The 19,161-nt window shown below is 39.9% G+C and overlaps 1 protein-coding gene across 3 annotated transcripts in view; it reads right to left on the bottom strand.

The window, feature by feature from the left end:
- Positions 1-10,922, bottom strand: part of RBBP6 (RB binding protein 6, ubiquitin ligase) — a 30,985-nt gene extending 20,063 nt beyond the window's left edge. For 2 of the 3 annotated variants that reach the window (XM_037036277.1, XM_037036279.1), the window contains exons 1-3: positions 9,669-10,922; positions 4,984-5,083; positions 2,884-2,920 (exon numbers count right to left, since the gene is read on the bottom strand). In XM_037036277.1, coding sequence (XP_036892172.1) covers positions 2,884-2,920; positions 4,984-5,083; positions 9,669-9,834 — 303 coding nt within the window. In that variant the 5' untranslated portion in view covers positions 9,835-10,922. The remainder of the gene's footprint in view (positions 1-2,883; positions 2,921-4,983; positions 5,084-9,668) is intronic. The other variant, XM_037036278.1, reaches the window with a different exon arrangement.
- Between the last annotated feature and the right edge of the window lie 8,239 nt (positions 10,923-19,161).

Here is a 19,161-nt window from a genome sequence, read left to right as displayed (position 1 = left end):
AAATGACATAGTCAGTCTATTCTAGGTTATATTTTACACCAACCAGGAATTATTTGAATTTAAATAACAAGAACTGAATAAACTGCTGTCACCCATCATATACTATATGTCTAGCCAATGAAACAAATAGCCTTTAAAAACAGTCCATTACTACTACCTACAATATGATGCTGATCATTTCCTTAGAAAGTACTCAGCTATATTAATTTTCTTACTGTTGGAACTAAAAAATTAGCATTTTTGTTTTTTCCACTCCTAACACTTAAAATACAGCTGACTTTTTGTTCTTATGCCAAGCTTTCTCATCCTTTCTACTTTCTGCCAACCTGTTATTTGTATTGTATATTTACTGAGTTGAAAATGGTTTTAGATATTCAAAGGCATCTAAATCACCCTTTTCCCTACCAAATAATCACCATAGCACCTAAATACTTTATAATACACAAGGAAGTCAAATGTGCCACAAATTTAGAAGGGCATCCAATTGTTTTCTACAAATAGCCAGATATGAATAAGTGAAAACTGCTCACAAGGGATGGTATAAAAATGAATAGATATTTATATGTACTAAACAAAATAAATACAGTAACTCAGATACTACTGTTAAAAATCTGCAGTCTTCAAAACAATTGATCAATGCACACTGTAGACATCATTAAAATTTAAGACACCTCCCCACATCCAATTTGTGGTCTTACTTCTGGGAACAAGAATGTTAAAATCTTCTACATCAAACATACGTGCTTGAAATTAAAGAACCCTACACAATGTAATTCTGATAGCACCCAGCTTTGCAGTCTCACAATGGAAGGACAACTAAGTAAGGAAAGCTGAGGAATAGAGAGAAATAAGTAGTCATCTTTGATTAGAGATGGCTAAACTACCAAAATGTACATACATTCACTTTTACTAATCAGAATTTAAAACCTGGATTAGTGACTTTATAGTACTTGGATTTTGTGATTGTGTACAATACATGGGATTCTTAAGTCTCCTAAGATGGGCACAAATCATGCTTGATGAATCCAATCTCTTTTCTCATCCTAAATGTCAGCAAATGTATCCCAAGCAAATACATGATGGAGATGTTTATCAACTTATCTAATGTCTCCATTTCAGATCATTTACCTAAAGATTAAAGCTACTTTTAAAGTACTAAAAAAATAAAAAAGAGAAAAAAAGAAAAAAAGAAAGAAAAGAGAAACCTAAATAAGTATAAAATAATCTGCTTCTTGTAGAGTGTAATACAGACATGCCAGGGAACACACAAGGCTAAAAGAATGTTAACTTTATTTATGAACATGTGATTTGTGTTTATACACATGCTAATAAACAAAAAGGAAATAACTGTTTTCAAGAAATAAAACTTTATCTGAATTAGTTTAAATACTCTATAAAATGTACTTTATACAAAATGTGTTACATTAACTACTACAGTCACCAAGATGTCTTCTATTTTGTGCTAGCATTTGGATACATAAAAATCAGCTTTAAACCAATCACCAGCAAAACAGAAACTTGGACAGTTTTTACAGCATTTTGCTCAAAAAACCAAAAAATAAAAACCCACATACCCCCAAAGAGGGGGGAAAAAACCCAAACACTATGAGTTTGGAATCACTGTATTTAGTTCCATGGGAACTAAGGCCATATGAACAAGTCCAAAGTTCAGATTTACTATGTTATCATGTTTAAGATCCAATGATTCAAGGTTAGTGAAATGCCTGATACACAATTGAAGATCAGTATTTAAAAAGAATAAAGTGAAACAGCAAGCAATACCCTTGAGTTCTAAATGAAGATTTCAGACACCTTGTATTGTATACAAATCAGCCTGAGCAGTCAAATGTTTAGAGAACCATCCAGTTTATAGGACCCAATTACTGCAGACCTGTGTTCAGAAACAGATGCTTCACCCCACAACTGAGGAATGCTACCAATTGTTAGCTTAAAAGCAAAACAGTGTCATACTTCAGATTAATCTGTGATAAAATCAAGATGTTACCCTGGTTAAGGGCAGTTACCTTTGATAAACTACAGCTCTCAATTAGCTTACAATTAGGGCAGCATTTTAATATCTTATTAGAAACGGAAATATTTTAATTTGGACAACTGAGCAGACTAGAACTGAAAGACCATGAATTAAAATTTAAAAACAATGTACCCAATTGTATAAAATCATCAAAAACACACTGATATACTCATGGGGGCCCCAATTTCAGGTTTTACTTTATAGTATGGATAGAAACAAAGAATAGGAGCTCAAACTTGCCAAATAAAGCAAAACTAAATAATAAAGCTGCATTAACGGTCTCTGGAAAGCTTTCTCCTATGATGTGTCTGAACTTGGTGAAAACATCAAACTTGAATATGAGCTTCACATGTTGCTAATGCACTTTTCAAAGCCATCCATCAGGCAGGGGGAAAAAATCTAACAAAAACTAAGTGATACAACGTGAAAATGGCAAAATATACACTCCAAACATTTTTTATTGCAAGAAACAAAAAGCACACAACAGCCTGTACATACATACAAAATACTAACTATAGACAGACAGATGTAGAACATGTTGCCATGTTCATTAGTATAAAAGCTACATGATCTAAAAAGGATCATACATTAACTGTACAACACAGTGTCATTGAGGGTTGCTGTCATAGTTAATATGAAACTGTTTGGGGGGCACAAAATACCCATTTCTACATAATAAGTGTGCAAATTATGCCATATATATCCAGATTCGACTGAGCTGTAATCGAAATACATTTTATTTACAATATATACTATGATCAGTTGGATATTAAGTTCTAAAATTGTTCACTGCTACATTATAAAGGTAAAAGCAATGTGTAGAAAAAGTGTGAGATTGTGTTTTTACATACTGCTTTTGAAGTTCCCATCACTGGTTCAGTTCGACTTCTATAAAAAAAAATAATAATAAAATAAATAAAACAAAGTAACATTAGCTCTGGGAGCAGCTTTTTAGAATTTTTTATGCTAAAAAATCTTAATACATATCTCTAACCATACAATTTTTTCTTTTGGACAAAGATTTAAAAACATCCAATTTTCAAAATAATGAATACACTACTTTGATTAATGGTCACCATCTTAAGGTATATGTGCAATAAAAAAAATAATTTAATACTGGGGAATTCAAGAGTAGGTGTATCTTGCCTCTTACTATGTTTTCTGAAAAGGAGTATGAGGACTTTGTTAGGAAACTTTGTGGTTATTTCTTCATAGACTGCAAATTAAATTACCCCCTAGTTTTTAATACATACAAATACAAATTTTCATACATCAGATATTCTTAAAACAAGCCCACTGTCAACATTTGTAATTTGGATCCCTGGAAATTATGCTCCAAATACTGATTTCAAATCCAGAAACACAGGCTGATATTATTTTATTTCAAATTTGAAAAACATCTTATATGTATTGAGTTGCTTTTAAATTTATGTACCATTGGACTTAAAAAGCCTCAAAATAATGGCCAAAGATTAAACAATTCTAACTTTCAGAAAATACAGCATAGTTTGACAGGCTATTCTAGTAAAAAAGAGTAAGTTAAGTAGTTATGGAGAATGAGATAAACTGATTTTTGAAAGAGCATAAAAATAAGCCCCCAAAGAAACTCCTCTGAAAGTCCAGAGGAAACAGGCCAGAGATTGAACTGCTAAATACAGCTTTTAAATGCTTAGTTTTAGTTTTAAGTTTATGCTATCCGGACTATAGAGAAATGTTAGATGCTGAAGGGAGTTTCTATGTTTGTGCGTGATTTGAAGTCCTGAGATAAAAATGAAGTTCTCATTTTTTAATATTTGCTCAACAAACTCAGAGGCATTTTGAGGCAGATATATTAAAAAAAAATCACATCCACATTGAATTAATGTGCAGTTCTGTAAAAGCCAGCTTACATCCCCAAGTACTTCAAGTAATTCTCCAAGTTTCAGAATACCAAAAAAACTCTGAAAATGCTTTTTTTTATTTTATTTGCTGTATCTTTATCATATTAGGCAAAGTGCTGAAGAGAATGAAACTCAGTGTTTTTAAAACGTACTTGGTAAATTAAAGTGTAATCTCACACTAGATTTTAGTAATTAATTTCCTCCTTATAATTTCTTAAAATTACATTGTTAAAAGCACATAATTCACTTGGTATTTATAGTAAAAAAAGTATTCAGCTTTTAAAACTGTTACTATAGAGATGTTATTATATAAGATATTAACCTGCAAATGTTATATGGAATATACTTTCCCAGCAACCATTAAAAATAATCCCACTTTAGTGAATTTCTTAACCTCTAGACTAGTCCTAAAATATTGCTGTTTTCTTATTCCAATCAGGGTGATTTACCATGTGCCAGACACCATTTGTTCATACCTCTATTCATTTGGAGGACCCTTAAAGTAAACTTTAGGAGACATACTGAAAATCATACAATTAGTATGAAGCAGTAAGTGAAGTCAAACCTAAGTCTGATTCCAGGGTCTGCTCATAAACTCTATAAATTCTCTAGCATCCCAACAAAACCTCTTTCGGATGAATAGCAAATGTTAACAATACTGAGTATTTTTGATGCTGTCAAAATATTTAGGACAGATCTCTTAAGAAATTACATACTTTTTTAACAGTAAGGGAAAAATGAAAGCACAGAGGCAAATAAAAACAAATAAGGGCACAAAAGTATTTGTTCACTATTTGAACATCATTTTCTTGCCTTTCTAATTACCTATACAGGGCAAAAATTCTTCTTAATAGTGCTTACTCTGAACTACATACAGATTAAGTTAACCTAACTGAAGGGGCGAGGAGAAGAAATCAGGAAAAAGAAAAAACCCATTCTCACAGTTTTAAGGATTGAGGAAATATATTCATTAGGGTAAAAAATGAGTTTTATTCTAAAATATACCCAATTACTTCTCATATAAGTCTATTATTTTGAGATTTCAATACATGAAATTTGATAAATACTTACATGACATATGTCTTGCTTGTAGATTTAACACCTCCAATAGGAATTCTTCTAACAATTACAGATGAGTTCTTAGGAATTAGAGCATTATCATCAGTATATTCTGGAAATAAAACAACAGAATTAAGTTCCTATTTGGAGATCTGGGTAGTCATAATCCTCAAGAAACAGAGAACTCTAACCAAACACAAATTTTATTGGAAATGAAAAGAGCATTAATAACTACATGTTCCTTGCACCTAGATTACCAATACTGTCATAATACCCAAAGCCATTAAGGCTTTGTTCCCTCCAAAGGACACCAAACAGTGTCAGCTGGTTCTTAGCCCTGCCACCTCTACTTTTGTGGAACTTCAAATTTCAGTGAGACTGAATCATTCTCTAGTTTACTTAGCTAGTAATGCTGATCATCTGAACTATGAAAAAAGCTATTATTTATAATGAAGAAATTGTCTCCCCTAGCCCCTAAACATGAACATTACTGAGGAAAAGACTAAAAAATTAAATTGATGTTTGAATACAGAAAAAAAATGATTTTATAATAAAGAATTAAGTGGGATGCAACTCTGAACAGAATGTTGATTCAAGGAACTGATATTCTTGAGACTTAAAAACTGAGAAGCCAGCCAGATATGCAAAAACACTGGACAGTTTCAGATAGAGAAAAGCAAGTGAAAAAAATAATAAAGACACAAAAAGACCAAGTAACTGGAGAAAATGAAAAAAAAAGACATAAAATACAGGCAGAAAGGTAGTATATATTGATTTATATTTTGTTTGTAAGTAGAACAGAAAAGTCATTGAAGGATTTTTTTAAATGACTATTTGATTTGTGTTTAAAAAATAACATCTTAGTAAATCATGAACCCATAGGGGAATAAAGGAGAAACAGGGTAACTAGTACAGCAGCTACTGCACATCCCAGGTAGGAGACAAGGATGTTCTGTGCTAGGATGTGACAGAGAGAAATGGAGAGTCAGAATGTTTGAGGTAAAATTGCTAAGGCTCACACATGAACTGAACTGGGGTGAAGGAGAAACATGAACATGAATTTCTGGGTTGTGGCTTAAATACCTGGATGAACAATGATGTCACTTTCTGAGAAGACAAATGGAGATGAATGGATCAGATTTTTCAACTCTTTGACCTACTATTGCAATATTTTTGTAATGGAATTTAAAAAGTAACTGGACCAATGAATTTAACTATGGCAAAGAGTTGCTAGGGGAGGAACTTACAAATTACCAAAAAAAGAAAAATAATCCACTACAAGGAAATAGATGTAAAAATATAACTACCTCCCTTAATCACACAATCAGACAGATATTAGGGTTTACTGTTAAGGTTACTGAGTTTACTTGCTTCAGTTAAGTTACTCAGCACCAACTGACTGACTTCATACACACACACACACACACACACACACACACACAGACACACACACACACCAGTTCTATTATTTTTAATCATAATACTGTTAGTATTTCCTGTTATGAACCATTATTCAGGAAAGGGTTCTTTTCAGGATATTTTAAGCAACAGGTTGTACCTCACAAGCACTGATTTAAAGTGATGCAATTTCCTAAATTCAGGAATACCAACGTAAGCCTGTCATCTTGCATAGTTCATGACAGTCCCTGCCAAGCAAGCTCTGAGTAAGAAAAATTGGGAAGAAGAGATGAGGATTCTTTAAAATGCAAATTCTAGAATCAAAGCTTGGTGTCAAACACCTGACAGTTCCTGAATATTTAACAACTCTCAAAAGTGTTTATGGTGGGTGTGTGTGTGTGGGGGGGGGGAAGCAAATGTATTCATAGTAATCTTCCAAGACAATTTAATTGAGTACAGTGCTGCGTCAAATTAAAAGGTGCTCCAACACCAGATGCTGTAATTGACCTTTTAATTTGTATGTTCCTGAATTACACTGATGATTTCCAAACCTTAAATACCTCTTTAATAACCTGTGAGCTTCAAAAGACTTTCTACGCACCAGTGTAATTTTTAATTCAAAAACATGAAGACCATGGGTGACAAGAAAAACAAGATGAACATGAGAAATGAGGGAAGATAGTAAGAGTATTTTAAAAATACTTCACCCTCAGCTTTAAATCTTTCACACTAAGTTCAAAAGGAAGGCTTTTTTGGGGGGGGCGGGTACTGCACAAACATTGTAAAACAAGTTTATATAGTTAAGTTGCACAGGAAAAACATAAAAAGATCATTGGAATTTCCCTTTGAAATACAGTCTAGAAATAAATCAGGATTCTTAAATCTAAAACATGAAACTCTGAGTCAAGCATTTTAATCTAATGAAGATCTGAGGGTCCTAAGCTTAAACAGATTAGGCAATTTAAATAATTCCAGTCAACTAGTGATGATCCAGTTCAGCATTCCCTCCTAGTCAATCTTTTAATTACGAAGCTATAAACATTTATTTTATTTATACTCTTTATAGTTCAACAGATGGTGCTAAAACCAAGTGGACTCTTTTTTTTTTTTATTTTTAAGATTTTATTTATCTATCTTTAGAGGGGAAGGGAAGGAGAGAGGGAGAGAAATATCAATGTATAGGTTGCCTCTCATGCATCCCCTGCTGGAAACTGGCCTGCAACCCAGGCATGTGCCCTGACTGGGAATCGAACCGCGATCTTTTAGTTCACAGGCCTGCACTCAATCCACTGAGCTATACCAGTCAGAGCCCAAGTGGCACCCTTAACTCAGCTGTCTTGTGACACTGGAATACTATTTCCAACAAAACTCACTAAGTGACTATCCTCTGCACTACAGTATTTCTCCCCTAATTTGGGGATTACAAACAATGCACATTTTCTTCCCCAAAGCTCCTTCTCTTAACCAATCTAGTATCACAGCTTTCTCCAGTAAGGACAGTTCACACAGATATATAAAATAAATATGCTGCAGGGCAAAGCAGTTCCCTGTTTTTAGGTTTATCAAAATAATGTATCACAATTTCTTGGCATAGAAAAAAGTAACACATTATGAAACTCTTATATTTTGAATAAGAATTCCATTGATCTTACTCTATCAAATTTACTGTGGTGTAACAAAGTTGTATTCTATTAGTCAAAAAAGATGGACCAAGTGTAGCCCCAAATGATGAAATTATGTAATACTCCAGTAAAATATGAAACTTGCATAGTATCTAATGATTAAAACCGCCTTAACATTCTCTAATACCATTTATGTTGTCTTTCGTAAGTACCATTCTCTGTCCCGATGGCCTGAAATTCTTATAAATTCACCTGTTTTATTAAGTGTGATCATAATACTTAAGGAGTACTTTTGGTGGCCTTAAAGAAAATATTTCCCATAGATATTTTCTTAAATGATATTTTAAAAAGTTCTTTCTCAAACATTCATGACCACTAATTTTTCCTCTCCTTAAATAGAGAGATGCTAAACATAATTACAATTACCACAGCTTCACATGAAGTGTCCCTTAGGTATGAAGCTTTTTTTAAAAAGGGGGAAGTGAGGAATATTCTTTCATATATTATCAAGTGAATAAAATTCTTCCTAGAAGAATATTTTTGCATTACGATTGGCAGTACTGCTGTTCCTTAACACTATACAATCATACTTATGTCTAAATGTAAATAGAAAACAGCCTTTACATGACAAGACTTATTCTACCTACAAAACAACAGGCTAAAAGTGGGGCAATCCCCCAAATGCAAATAAAAGAACCTGTGTCACCATAAACCAAAGTTAGTAATCAAGAAAACCTAATTAGGACCTCACTTTATTTCTGTTCTTGGCATGGATAAAACTGAAAAGACTGACCAACTAAAAATTACAGATCAGCATTACAATACTGAGAAAAGAAACCAAAACAAGTTGAGTCAGAACTTGAAAAGGTCATTTCTTACATTTTCATATGTACTGTTAAATTCTCATTATAAAATGCCTTTAAAAAAAGAGTACAGTCACAGTGGGTTATTGGTACTCATGGTAGCAGCCTTCTGTTTTTCAGTAACCTATTATCAACATAATTATGTAAAAAGCCTAGAAATCATTACTTTAAAAAGTTCCTACTTTTGATACTCAATAAACATGAACAAAGAGTTCAACTACTTAATTATTGTATTCTAATTCTGAAATTTACACATAAGACATATTAAGTTCCAAGAGCAAGTCCAACATTTAAGACTGGCTGGATTAAATCCTCAAAAATACCAAACTATTTCTCCACAACACAGGCAACTACAAAATTAAAAGACAATGGGTGGGAGAAAAGAACATAAAATTTACCATTAAACCTCAAAACGTTGTTAGGTTGTAGAGTAGTAGTTATTCGCCGCTTTTACAAATGTGAAGCCTTGCAAATATATGTTCTCCCCTCCTCCAGCAGAGAAGTTAGAAAACAGCACTAGGCAAGCACCCAGAACCCGTATCCTCTCAAAACCGTCATTTTCAAACATTTGAGAGGAATAATCAGACTCCCATGCTTGTGGACTAGCATGTTACAGATGATCCGCATGTGAAGAAATCAAATAAAGCTAGTTAAACTCCAAGGCCAAATGCTGCAACCCTTAGCTGCTGATTAAAGTTGTATCAAAGCATTAGAAAGAGTCCCACAAGAGCCACAAGGGCGGTTAGTCTTCTGCCAGGAACCTCAACTAGTATGTCTTCAACCCGCACACATCTGGAGTCCATGTGACTCTTACCTTCCTTCGTCTGCGCGTTGGTGATCTGCAGGTCGCAGTCAGCAGCTTTCAGCTTCTCTCTCCCCATAATCTGCTTCTTTAGGTCGCAGAGGGAGATATGGAGCCCATCAAAGGTGACGGTATCATAGTTGAGTTTAGAAGAAAATTTATAGTGCACACAGGACATGGTGCCAAAGGATTCCTAAGGTTCAGCGAGGAGACGTGGACACGCTCAATATATGTATATTTATAAACTTAAGAGCAGAATATGTACACACACAAAACACTCAAAGACACTGAACAGCCCTAAGGCTTCGAATTAAATACCCCCCAACCACAAGCAGGGGTTCGTAAAAACAATACCCCCAATACTCAGAATCACTTCATGTGCAAGAAGGCGGACGAGGACGGGGTAGGGGAATGGACAATCCGCCAACGGGCACAATGTCACCCGGCTGGGTCCCCCTCGCTCATGCTAAGGGCCGGCAGGAGACGGGGGGTGGGGGCAGGCGGTGCAGTCAATAGCGGTCAGTCCACACGTTAAAGTCCGAGTGACCCCGCGGGGTCAGGGGTCCATAGTGCGGCCGCACCTCCCGGTGGGTCTCTCTCCGTGGTTTGGGATGACCCGGACCCCGGGAGAAGGCTGAGGGGAGAGGGCCTAGGCCCGGAGTCCACCAGCGGCCTCTCGCCTCCTCCTGGCTTCCGGACGACCGACGTCGGCTTCCCCAGGCCCAGGCCCCCCACACACACAAGCCCTGGCGCCTGCTCCCCGGAGGCCACAAGCGGTGCTGCGGCCTAGGCCCAAACGCGCGGTCGGCGGCGGAGAGGCCTTCCACAGGCCGGAGCTGCCTCTACCCCCCGCCGCCGCCAACGCCGCCGCCGCCACAAAGCCGGCACCAGGCCTCCACCGGGCCTCGAAGCGCTGCCTCACCACCCCGGGCCCCGTCGGCGGCCGGGGGTCTTCGGCGGACCCTGGCGCCGTCGCCGAGGCTCCCTGACGCTTCCTCCCGCCGAGTGCTCCGCGCTTCTCTCGCCTTCCGCTCCCGTCGCCTCTAGGCCCAGAACATCGAGAACACGCCCGGAAACCGCCGGGCGACGACAAGGGCTTCCTTTTTGTTCTGCCCCCCTGCCGCTCTCAGGCGCTCACCAGGAGCCGGCGACACCTCCGAGCCAGGTACTATGGCGGACGCGGCCTGGCTCCAAGCGAGCGCCCACTCCGGGGTCTCTTAAGCAGGGATTGCACGGGCGGCGCTTGCGGGCGGGGCCGGCGTGCGCGCGTCGGCGGCCCGAGGGGCGGGGCCCGTGGCGTCACAAAGCGCACTCTGCCCACGTGATCACGCGCTTTGTGACGTCTGAGCGCGGAACCGGAACCAGCCGGGAGAGCGGAAGAAACCATCTGTCTCCAAAGGGTGGGGGAGACTGCAGGAGGGTTAGTTCTTACTGCTGCCTGGGAGAGGAGCTCAGGTTTTTAGCAGGTCTAGTTTACACTGCAAAGCGGTACCCGGCTAACTACCCTTGCCAACAACCCTCAATTCTTCTGAGCCCCCCAATTTAAGTAAACGCGGTTGCTATGCAAGCACCCCTACCTTCCCCTTTCAACAAAGTCGCTACCCTAAGATCTTCTAAGAAGAAAGTATGGAGTAGCCACAGACTAGAACTGGTAACGACTGCTGGGAAGATTTACTGAGCTTTCACTATGTGCTAGACCCAGCGCTCGGCATTTTATAGCACTGTCAGGCTCTGGCGCCACGTTGTCTGCGTTGGAACACTACCTCTGGGACTTCTAGACTTAACTCTGTGTCTCTGTGTCTCTGTTTCATTGGCTGGAAGATGCTGTTAAAGTCTAGTCACCTTACATCGCCATATATTTTGGGTGGTGAGCACAAAATGCAAGATACATATGTTGTATTATAGATTTGTACACTTGAAACTGATAATATCAACTACTGTCACTTTAATATATTTAATCTTTTAAAAATTCCATTAAAATAGTACTTGGTTAACTGGGCTGTTATGTATTAAATGAATACATTTCCATTGTTGAGGACCATGCCTTGCACATGATTTAGTGTGTCTCAATGTGGTTCGATCAATGTCACTTTAACAGTAGCAACAGAAAAACCCCTCGATGGTCAGCACTACTATTATCTCCAAGTAATAGATGAGGGAAGTAAAGCTAGGAATTATGAACTTTCTGAATTCACACAATCAGGGCAATACCTGTTTAGTGGCGGTCTGAAATTTCATTCCTAATTATAAAAGCAGGGAACTGTGCCAAGAATCCCCTCAGTGGACTGGAGTATTTTTTCCTTGGGGCATGGGGAAGTAGTTATTGTTAAAGGTGGTTGGTGACTTGGGCTATGAAAGAATTCACAAAGAGAAGAAAGTGTAAAGAATAAAGTTTTTATTTACTCTCCAAGAAAGGAGAGGGGCACGGTGTGGGGAGATACACCAACCTTGAGGGGTGGGGGCTTCGAGCTTTCATGGGATTATAATTGGATAAAAAAGGGGTGCTTGGGTTGCTATTGTGTGGCCTCTGAGTATTTGTAATGAGGCTGCAGCTTGTTCCAATGTTGTCTTCTGCCTATGGCTGTAGGAAGCAGTTAGTCACATTCTGTTCTTACTTTTCAGTAATTTCCAGTCCTGGGGACATAAACACAGAAGAGTAAAATGGCAGTCAGGTTTAACAACGTCATAGGCCTGCTAGGCAAATGGTGCCACAATAGCAAATAGGGCTGGCTTTGTCCTTTCGTTCCCCTAAGAAAAATAGGTTTAATCTTAATGACCTGGTCTGGTTCTGGGGAGTAGGGATGAAGTTCTCTTCTTCTGTAACTACTTCCTGTGGATTATGGACATAGGGTTGTCCCTGCCTGTGGATCCAGGTTAGGGCCATTAAGAGGGAGAGGGTGGAACTGGACCGCCCAGATTGAGAGCTGTAGCCAGGAGTTGTTTGCAACTAGAGCTTGGATGCATTGTTGAATGAAGAACATAACATATCTTAGGAGACATGGCCTCATAGTGACAATAAAGAGGAAAGCTGTGATAGGACCTAGAAAAGGAGTCAGCCAAGAAAACCAGGACCAGATGTTGGTTTTAAAAACCCACCAGTCAAATCCTCCTGTGGCCCCTTCTTTGTAGAATTTGTTTGCTTCTTCAATGATATTTCTTATATTATTTTGTATTTTTCCAGATTGGCTAACAAAAAACCAACAATCCTCATTAAACATAGCACAGGTCCCTCCCTGGTTGGTTGTTAGTAAGTCTAGGGTTCACTTATTCTGTAGGACTATTCCTGCTAGGGAAGTGATTTGTTCTTATAGGGTACTAAGTTGGTTGGCTATGTCAATTATCTCGAGTTATTTCTAAGGATAGTTGCTGGACCATAAAAATGGAGTTTAAAAGGTCTGTTTTGAGAAACTTGGTAATGAGGGGTTTGAGTCCCTTGAGGGCCTCTAGCTTAATTGGGTATTGTGAGCAGCAAGGAAAGTGTATGGGGTCTTTCATGCAGATAGCGATGGGCTGTACATGATGTGCCCTCCCAGGAGTGTCAGTGTTCCAGACCTCAGGTGGGACTCTATTTACAACCTTAGAGGGAATGGAGTTTGGGAGGGAGGTTGGGGTTGAGGAAGTCCCCAGTAGTCCTAAGAAAGAAGCCTGAGGATGTAGAAGGATCTGAGTATCTAGTTTAGTCATTAAATCTCTTCTGAAAAGAGCAGTGGGACAATTAGGAATTACTAAGAATGAATGAGTGAAGACCTAATCTCCTAGAGTGTGGTGGAGGATGGGGGTCTGTAAGCGTGGCCTGAGGCCTTCCCTGGGTCCTTATGGTAGAGACAGGAGAGGGAGACAAAGAGACTGAAAACTCTGGAGGAGCAGAGTAAGTGGCTGGGTGTCAACTGAGAAATTAATTAGCTTACCTGCAACAGAGACAGTTACCCAAGGCTTAGCCATTTCTGTGGTGTGAAGTGGAGCCTGGTCTGATGCCAAGCCTGTCAGTCCGATGTCTGGAGGAGGCCCAGGAGGTCCATGGATATGGAGGGATCCCTCTAGGAGTACCTGCTGGTTCCAGAAGGGAAGTTCGATCTCCTCCCTTGAGGAGAGGGCAGTCCTTCTCCCACTGCCCCGAGTTTTTACAACATGGGCATGGTACAGCAACTGCCGCTTTTTCTTAAGGCACTCTTTACTCCAGTGACCCTTTTGTTCACAGTTGAAGCAGGTTCAGGGCCCCAATGCCACCGATGGCTGTCCTTGCTGCTGCATCGGCATCCTCAGCAAAGTCCCTCTCCATAGATAGAGCCCCCTCAATTGCTGAAGCCACTGTTTGGAAAACCTCTTTTTGTTCCCAGAATCTTTGTCGATACACTTCCTTTTCTCCTCTTGTCTAGCCTCATCATGATTGTTAAAGACTTTGAAAGCCAGATCAACTAGCTCTGATTGTGGGGTCTGAGGGCCCTTTTCTAGCTTTTGGAGTTTGCACCAAATGTCTGGGGCTGACTGGGAGATGATGTGCATGGCTAGGATAGACTGGCCCTCCCCAGAATCGGGGTCTAGTTTAGTGTGCAGGTGAAAAGCCTCAGAAAGCCTAGAGAGGAAAATAGCAGGCTTCTCATCTGGTCCTTGAGTGGTTTCCTTAACTTTGTTGTAGTTTACAAGCTTAGTAGTGGCCCACTTCATTCCCTATATGAAGCAGGAGAGCATATGATCCCATTTGCTGTGGTCAGGGGGGCAATATGGTACTCTCTATTGGAGTCTTGGTCAGGGATGGCTGTGGTGCTGGGGCTAAGTATTAGGCTGCCTCCAATTTAGGTCATCACTATACTCCTGTGCCTTGGCCCAAATATGACCTCTCTCCCCCAAATTGGTACACATAGAAAAGATAGTATGAATATCTCTCCAGGAAAGGTCACAGGAGATATTCAAACTCCTTTGTAAACTTAGCTGGGTTTGCCAAAAAAACTACCAGGTCTGACCTAAGTTTGGGAGAGGTCTGACATCGAAAAGGGAGCCTGGACCTAAATAATGCTCTCTGATCCAGCAACCTCTCGGAGAGGGAATTGGGTCACAGGCTTAAGAAGTTTCTGAAAGAGACAGACTGAAAGAGTGTGGCTGGGAGAAATCCAATCTGAAGGTGGGGCAGGGGGAGAGGCCTGAGGAGGAGAAGTAGAGAGAGGAGATGAAAGGGATGCTGAAGAGTCCTGTGATGGGGAATATGGAGGAGGAGGTGAACAGGGGAGGAGATTGTCAGAGTTTTGGGATAATGGAGGAGGAAGGGAAGTAGGTATAAATAAGAACATGAGACAGGAAGCGTGGAGATCAGGATGGTGAGAGAGTTTGAAAAAGGGCTGAGTGTAAGGAACCTCAGACCATTTCTCAGAGTGACAATAGTGCAGGTCAGGTTGAAGGGTAGTACTATGGTTAAGAGACCCGTTCAGATAGTACTATGGGCCAGGCTTCCTGGCCACCCAGTTTGTATTGAGGCCTGTGCTGCAGTAGAAAATCAAGGGCTTGGGCTTGAAGTTGGTAAGTCCCAGAGCCTTCAAATTCTAAGTAGACAACCCAGTGGGGAGTCCTTGGGCGGGGTCAATTGAGTATGGCCCATGGTGAGAACTATGAAAAAGAAAAAGGAAGAATATCTCAGGGCTGAGAACAACCAAGTGGGTGGGGGGAGGTTTGAGGAGGGTGTTCCCAACTCAAATGAACTAGAGGTTTGCACCCAGAGCTGAGTGTCCTTGAGCCTTCAGGGCAGACTGAACACAAGGTTCTGCCTGGGAGCCAAGCATCCCCGATTGTCTTCAAACTTGGTTTAAATCAATCATCGTCTTGTAAGAAAAGTCTTCCTAAGGCTACCTTATCTAAATAGGAAGGCCATTCTGTATCCTTTTACTCCTTTTTTTCCCCCAAGCATTCATCAGTACTTGGCATGGTATGTTTGGTTTTTAATTTTTTGTCTCCCCCACACCTCAGAACAGGGATTTGTCTCTTTTGTTTATGTTGTATGTCCAGCTCTCAGAACACTGCCTAAACATAGTAGGCACTCAATAAATAAGTGTTAAATTTGTGGCCTGTAGACATATTGTGGCAATATAATTTTGGTTAAGTCAAGGGCAGCCTCAGAGGTGAAAATACAATTCAATTCAACCACATCATCAACATCAGTGCTTTTTATTTTACATTTAAAATGAAGACATAACTTTTATTGACAAGCTTGGGATACAATGGACTTCACAGAACAACAGAAATAAGACTGGAGTGCAACATTGCAGCGAACAGGTTAGTACTCTTCACCCTCATCCTCTTTCTCACGCTGTCTGCTCCCACTTCCCTACAATCCTTTCCAAGGGCAGCCATGTCCTCATAGGTCACAGAAAACATGTCAGTAGACAAGGGCTCACCTGGCAAACATCAGGTCAAACTTGTAGTTCAGGCACGCCCAGACCTCAGCAACAGCTGTCATCAAACTAAAACAGCTTGCTGTAATTTGGCCAGGTCTCCACCAAGTACCACAGTGGGAGGCTGGTAATTAATGCCAGTGTTAAAGCCAGTAGGGCCCAATCCACAAACTACATGGTGTGTTTGGTTTTGATGGTGGCAATTGCAACAATGACATCCTTTGGGAACCATATCACCACAGTACAATAGGCAGCAAGCCATGTGTCTACTGTGGTGAGAGTCAGCATTTCACTAGCTGGTTGGCTGGCTTAGAGTATGCATTGGTGATCTCTGCTACAGTAAGGTGTTAATAGTAGGCTTCTTCAGCAGAGATGACAGGGGCATATGTGGCCAGAAAGAAGTGGATGCAGAGATAAGGTACCAGGTAGGTCTAGAATTCCATCAGATTAACATTCAGGGCTCCATGAAACCTAAGGGAAATGGTGATGGAGGGCACGTCCTGGCTAATAAGCTTAGTGTAGGTTGGGTGCTCAATATTGATGTTTTAGACACACTTGTTATCATTCACAAAGGCACAATCAGAGTGCTCCAGGGTGCTGTGGGCAGTAAGCATGGAGTGGTAGGGCTCAGCTACAGCTGTGGAAACTTGGGGGTGCTGGGTAAATGGAGAACTCCAGCCTGGACTTCCTCCCATTATCAATCAAGAGATGTTTCATCAGCAGGGAGATGAACCCAGAACGAGTTCCCCCACCAAAGCTGTGGAAGACTAAGAAGCCTGAATACTTGGAACCTACAGTCATTAATGAAGTTTGTTCTGGTATCTACCACCAGCTCTTCCACCCTGAATAGCTCATTACAGGCAGGGAATATGCTGCCAGTTACAATACCTGTGGGCACTACACCATTGACAAGGAGATCATGGACCTTGTCTTGGACGGAATACAGAAACTGGCCTACCAGTACACAGGTCTTCTAATCCTGCCAAGTGCCCAACAGCATGACATAACCAGATTCTGAGTCTGGTCTCAGCCCAGATTCACAACAAGTATGTCCCTTATGTCACCAATGCATCTTTCCCAAATGGATGATTGTCTTCAGATTTTATTTATTTAATATTGCAGACTACAGAAAGTTTTGCCTTTTTATATAATAAAGTCCCTGCATTTTTTTTCTTCATGGGTTTTACCTTTATTTATAAACTTAAAAAAATAACTTTCTAGCCACTCAGCACCCATCCTAGATATTTACTTTCTTATGCTTCATGATTTTAAATTAAACTCTATTCTGTTTAAGGTTTTTTGTGTATAAGGTACATTATAAAGATGATTTTTATGCCTTATAAAATTATGAACTATATTGTTAATAAAAAGCATAAACTGTATACTTTGATGCAAGTTATACACGTTTTATAGCTATTAAAGAGTATTTAACTATGTTTTAAACTATATTTTATACAGATGGGATGATTCTTTGCTTTGTCTTCCTAGCAGCATTTTAAGGTTTATTCAATTGGATGAAAGCTAAAGGTCATGGATTAAGTCATTATATGAATTGAATTTTTGAAAATTGATGTAAGCAACTTATTGTTTATCCATTTTTAACTCATTTAATCATCCAACACACGTTCGAATGGCAAAATAAAAATGTCTAAAAGTCCCATGTTTGGGAGATGGGGATCAGTGGGATCCCCTATGATCATTGGTGGGGTATACATTAAAACAGTATTTGAGGAAACAATTTGGCATTTTCTTGCACATTTAGGTATTCCTATACCCTATGAATCAGTAATAATTCCACTTGTGGTTTTGACTGTTATGTACTTGCACAAGAATTTCATGAAAGCTCTTTTTAAGCAAAAACTTGAAACAGTCCAAATACCCATGATTGGAGAAGAGATAAATGTATTATCTATCCAGACAGTGGAATATTACAGAGCAGTCAAAATAAATAAAATACAGAGACTTCTGGCCAAGATGGAGGCGTAGGTGGAAACACTGTGTCTCCTCGCACAACCAAGTTTAAAGACAACAAAGTTTTAGTAACAAAAACACAACCAAAACACAGAAAATTGAACTGTACGGAAGTCCAACAACAAGGAACCATTCAGCCAGATGGGTAAAAGGGGCGGAGTCAGCAGCTGGTGGAGCAGGGTCACAGCAGGAAAAATCTGCAGGACCTACACAGGCTGCGGTTGGCAGATCCCAGGCGCAGGATGGCAATGGGCAGGCCCAGGTGCTTGCAGGAAGAAGCAGAGGGGACCGAAATCTGAGAGAGAGCATGGAACAAGCACTATTGCCCCTCTCTGACCCTGCCCCCACATACAGTGTCACAACCCAGCAACTGGGTCACCCCACCCTCCTGAACACCTAAGGCTCTGCCCCTCATACATAACAGGTGCGACAGACCAAAACATTATGGCTCAAGAACAGCTCAAAACCCCAGAGGCAATACTTCTAAGTGACCAAGAGATAGCCAACCTTTCAGATGTACAGTTCAAAACACTGGTGATCAGGATGCTCACAGAACTGGTTGATTTTAGTCACAGATTAGAGGAACAAATGAAGGCTAAACTAATTGAAATGAAGGGAAATGCACAGGAAACCAATAGTGATGGAAAGGAAACTGGGACTCAAATCAAGGGAGTGGACCAGAAGGAAGAAAAAATTGAGCAAACAGAAAAGAATGAAGAAACAAGAATTCAAAAAAAAAAATGAGGAGAGGCTTAGGAACCTCCTGGACATCTTTAAACGTTCCAACATTCGAATTCTAGGGGTACCAGAAGGGGAAGAGGAAGAGCAAGTGGAAAACTTATTTGAACAAATAATAAAGGAGAACTTCCCCAATCTTGCAAAGGAAATAGACTTCCAGGAAATCCAGGAAGCTCAGAGAGTCCCAAAGAAGTTGGACCCAAGAAGGAACACACAAGGCACATCATCACTACATTAGCCAAGATTAAAATGAAGGAGAGAATCCTAGAAGCAGCAAGACATAAGGGGACTGTCACCTACAAAGGAGTTCCCATCAGACTGTCATCTGATTTCTCAAAAGAGACCTTACAGGCAAGAGGGCCTGGAACGAAGTATTCCAAGTGAAATTGGAAAGTGAAAGTATTCCATGAAATCCA

The sequence above is a fragment of the Sturnira hondurensis genome, unplaced genomic scaffold, assembly GCF_014824575.4.
Source record: "Sturnira hondurensis isolate 20B ecotype Veracruz unplaced genomic scaffold, ASM1482457v3 Scaffold0022752, whole genome shotgun sequence".
NCBI classification, from domain to species: Eukaryota; Metazoa; Chordata; class Mammalia; order Chiroptera; family Phyllostomidae; genus Sturnira; species Sturnira hondurensis.
Note: the sequence above shows the minus strand (reverse complement) of the source record. Positions and strands in the feature narration are given on the sequence as shown.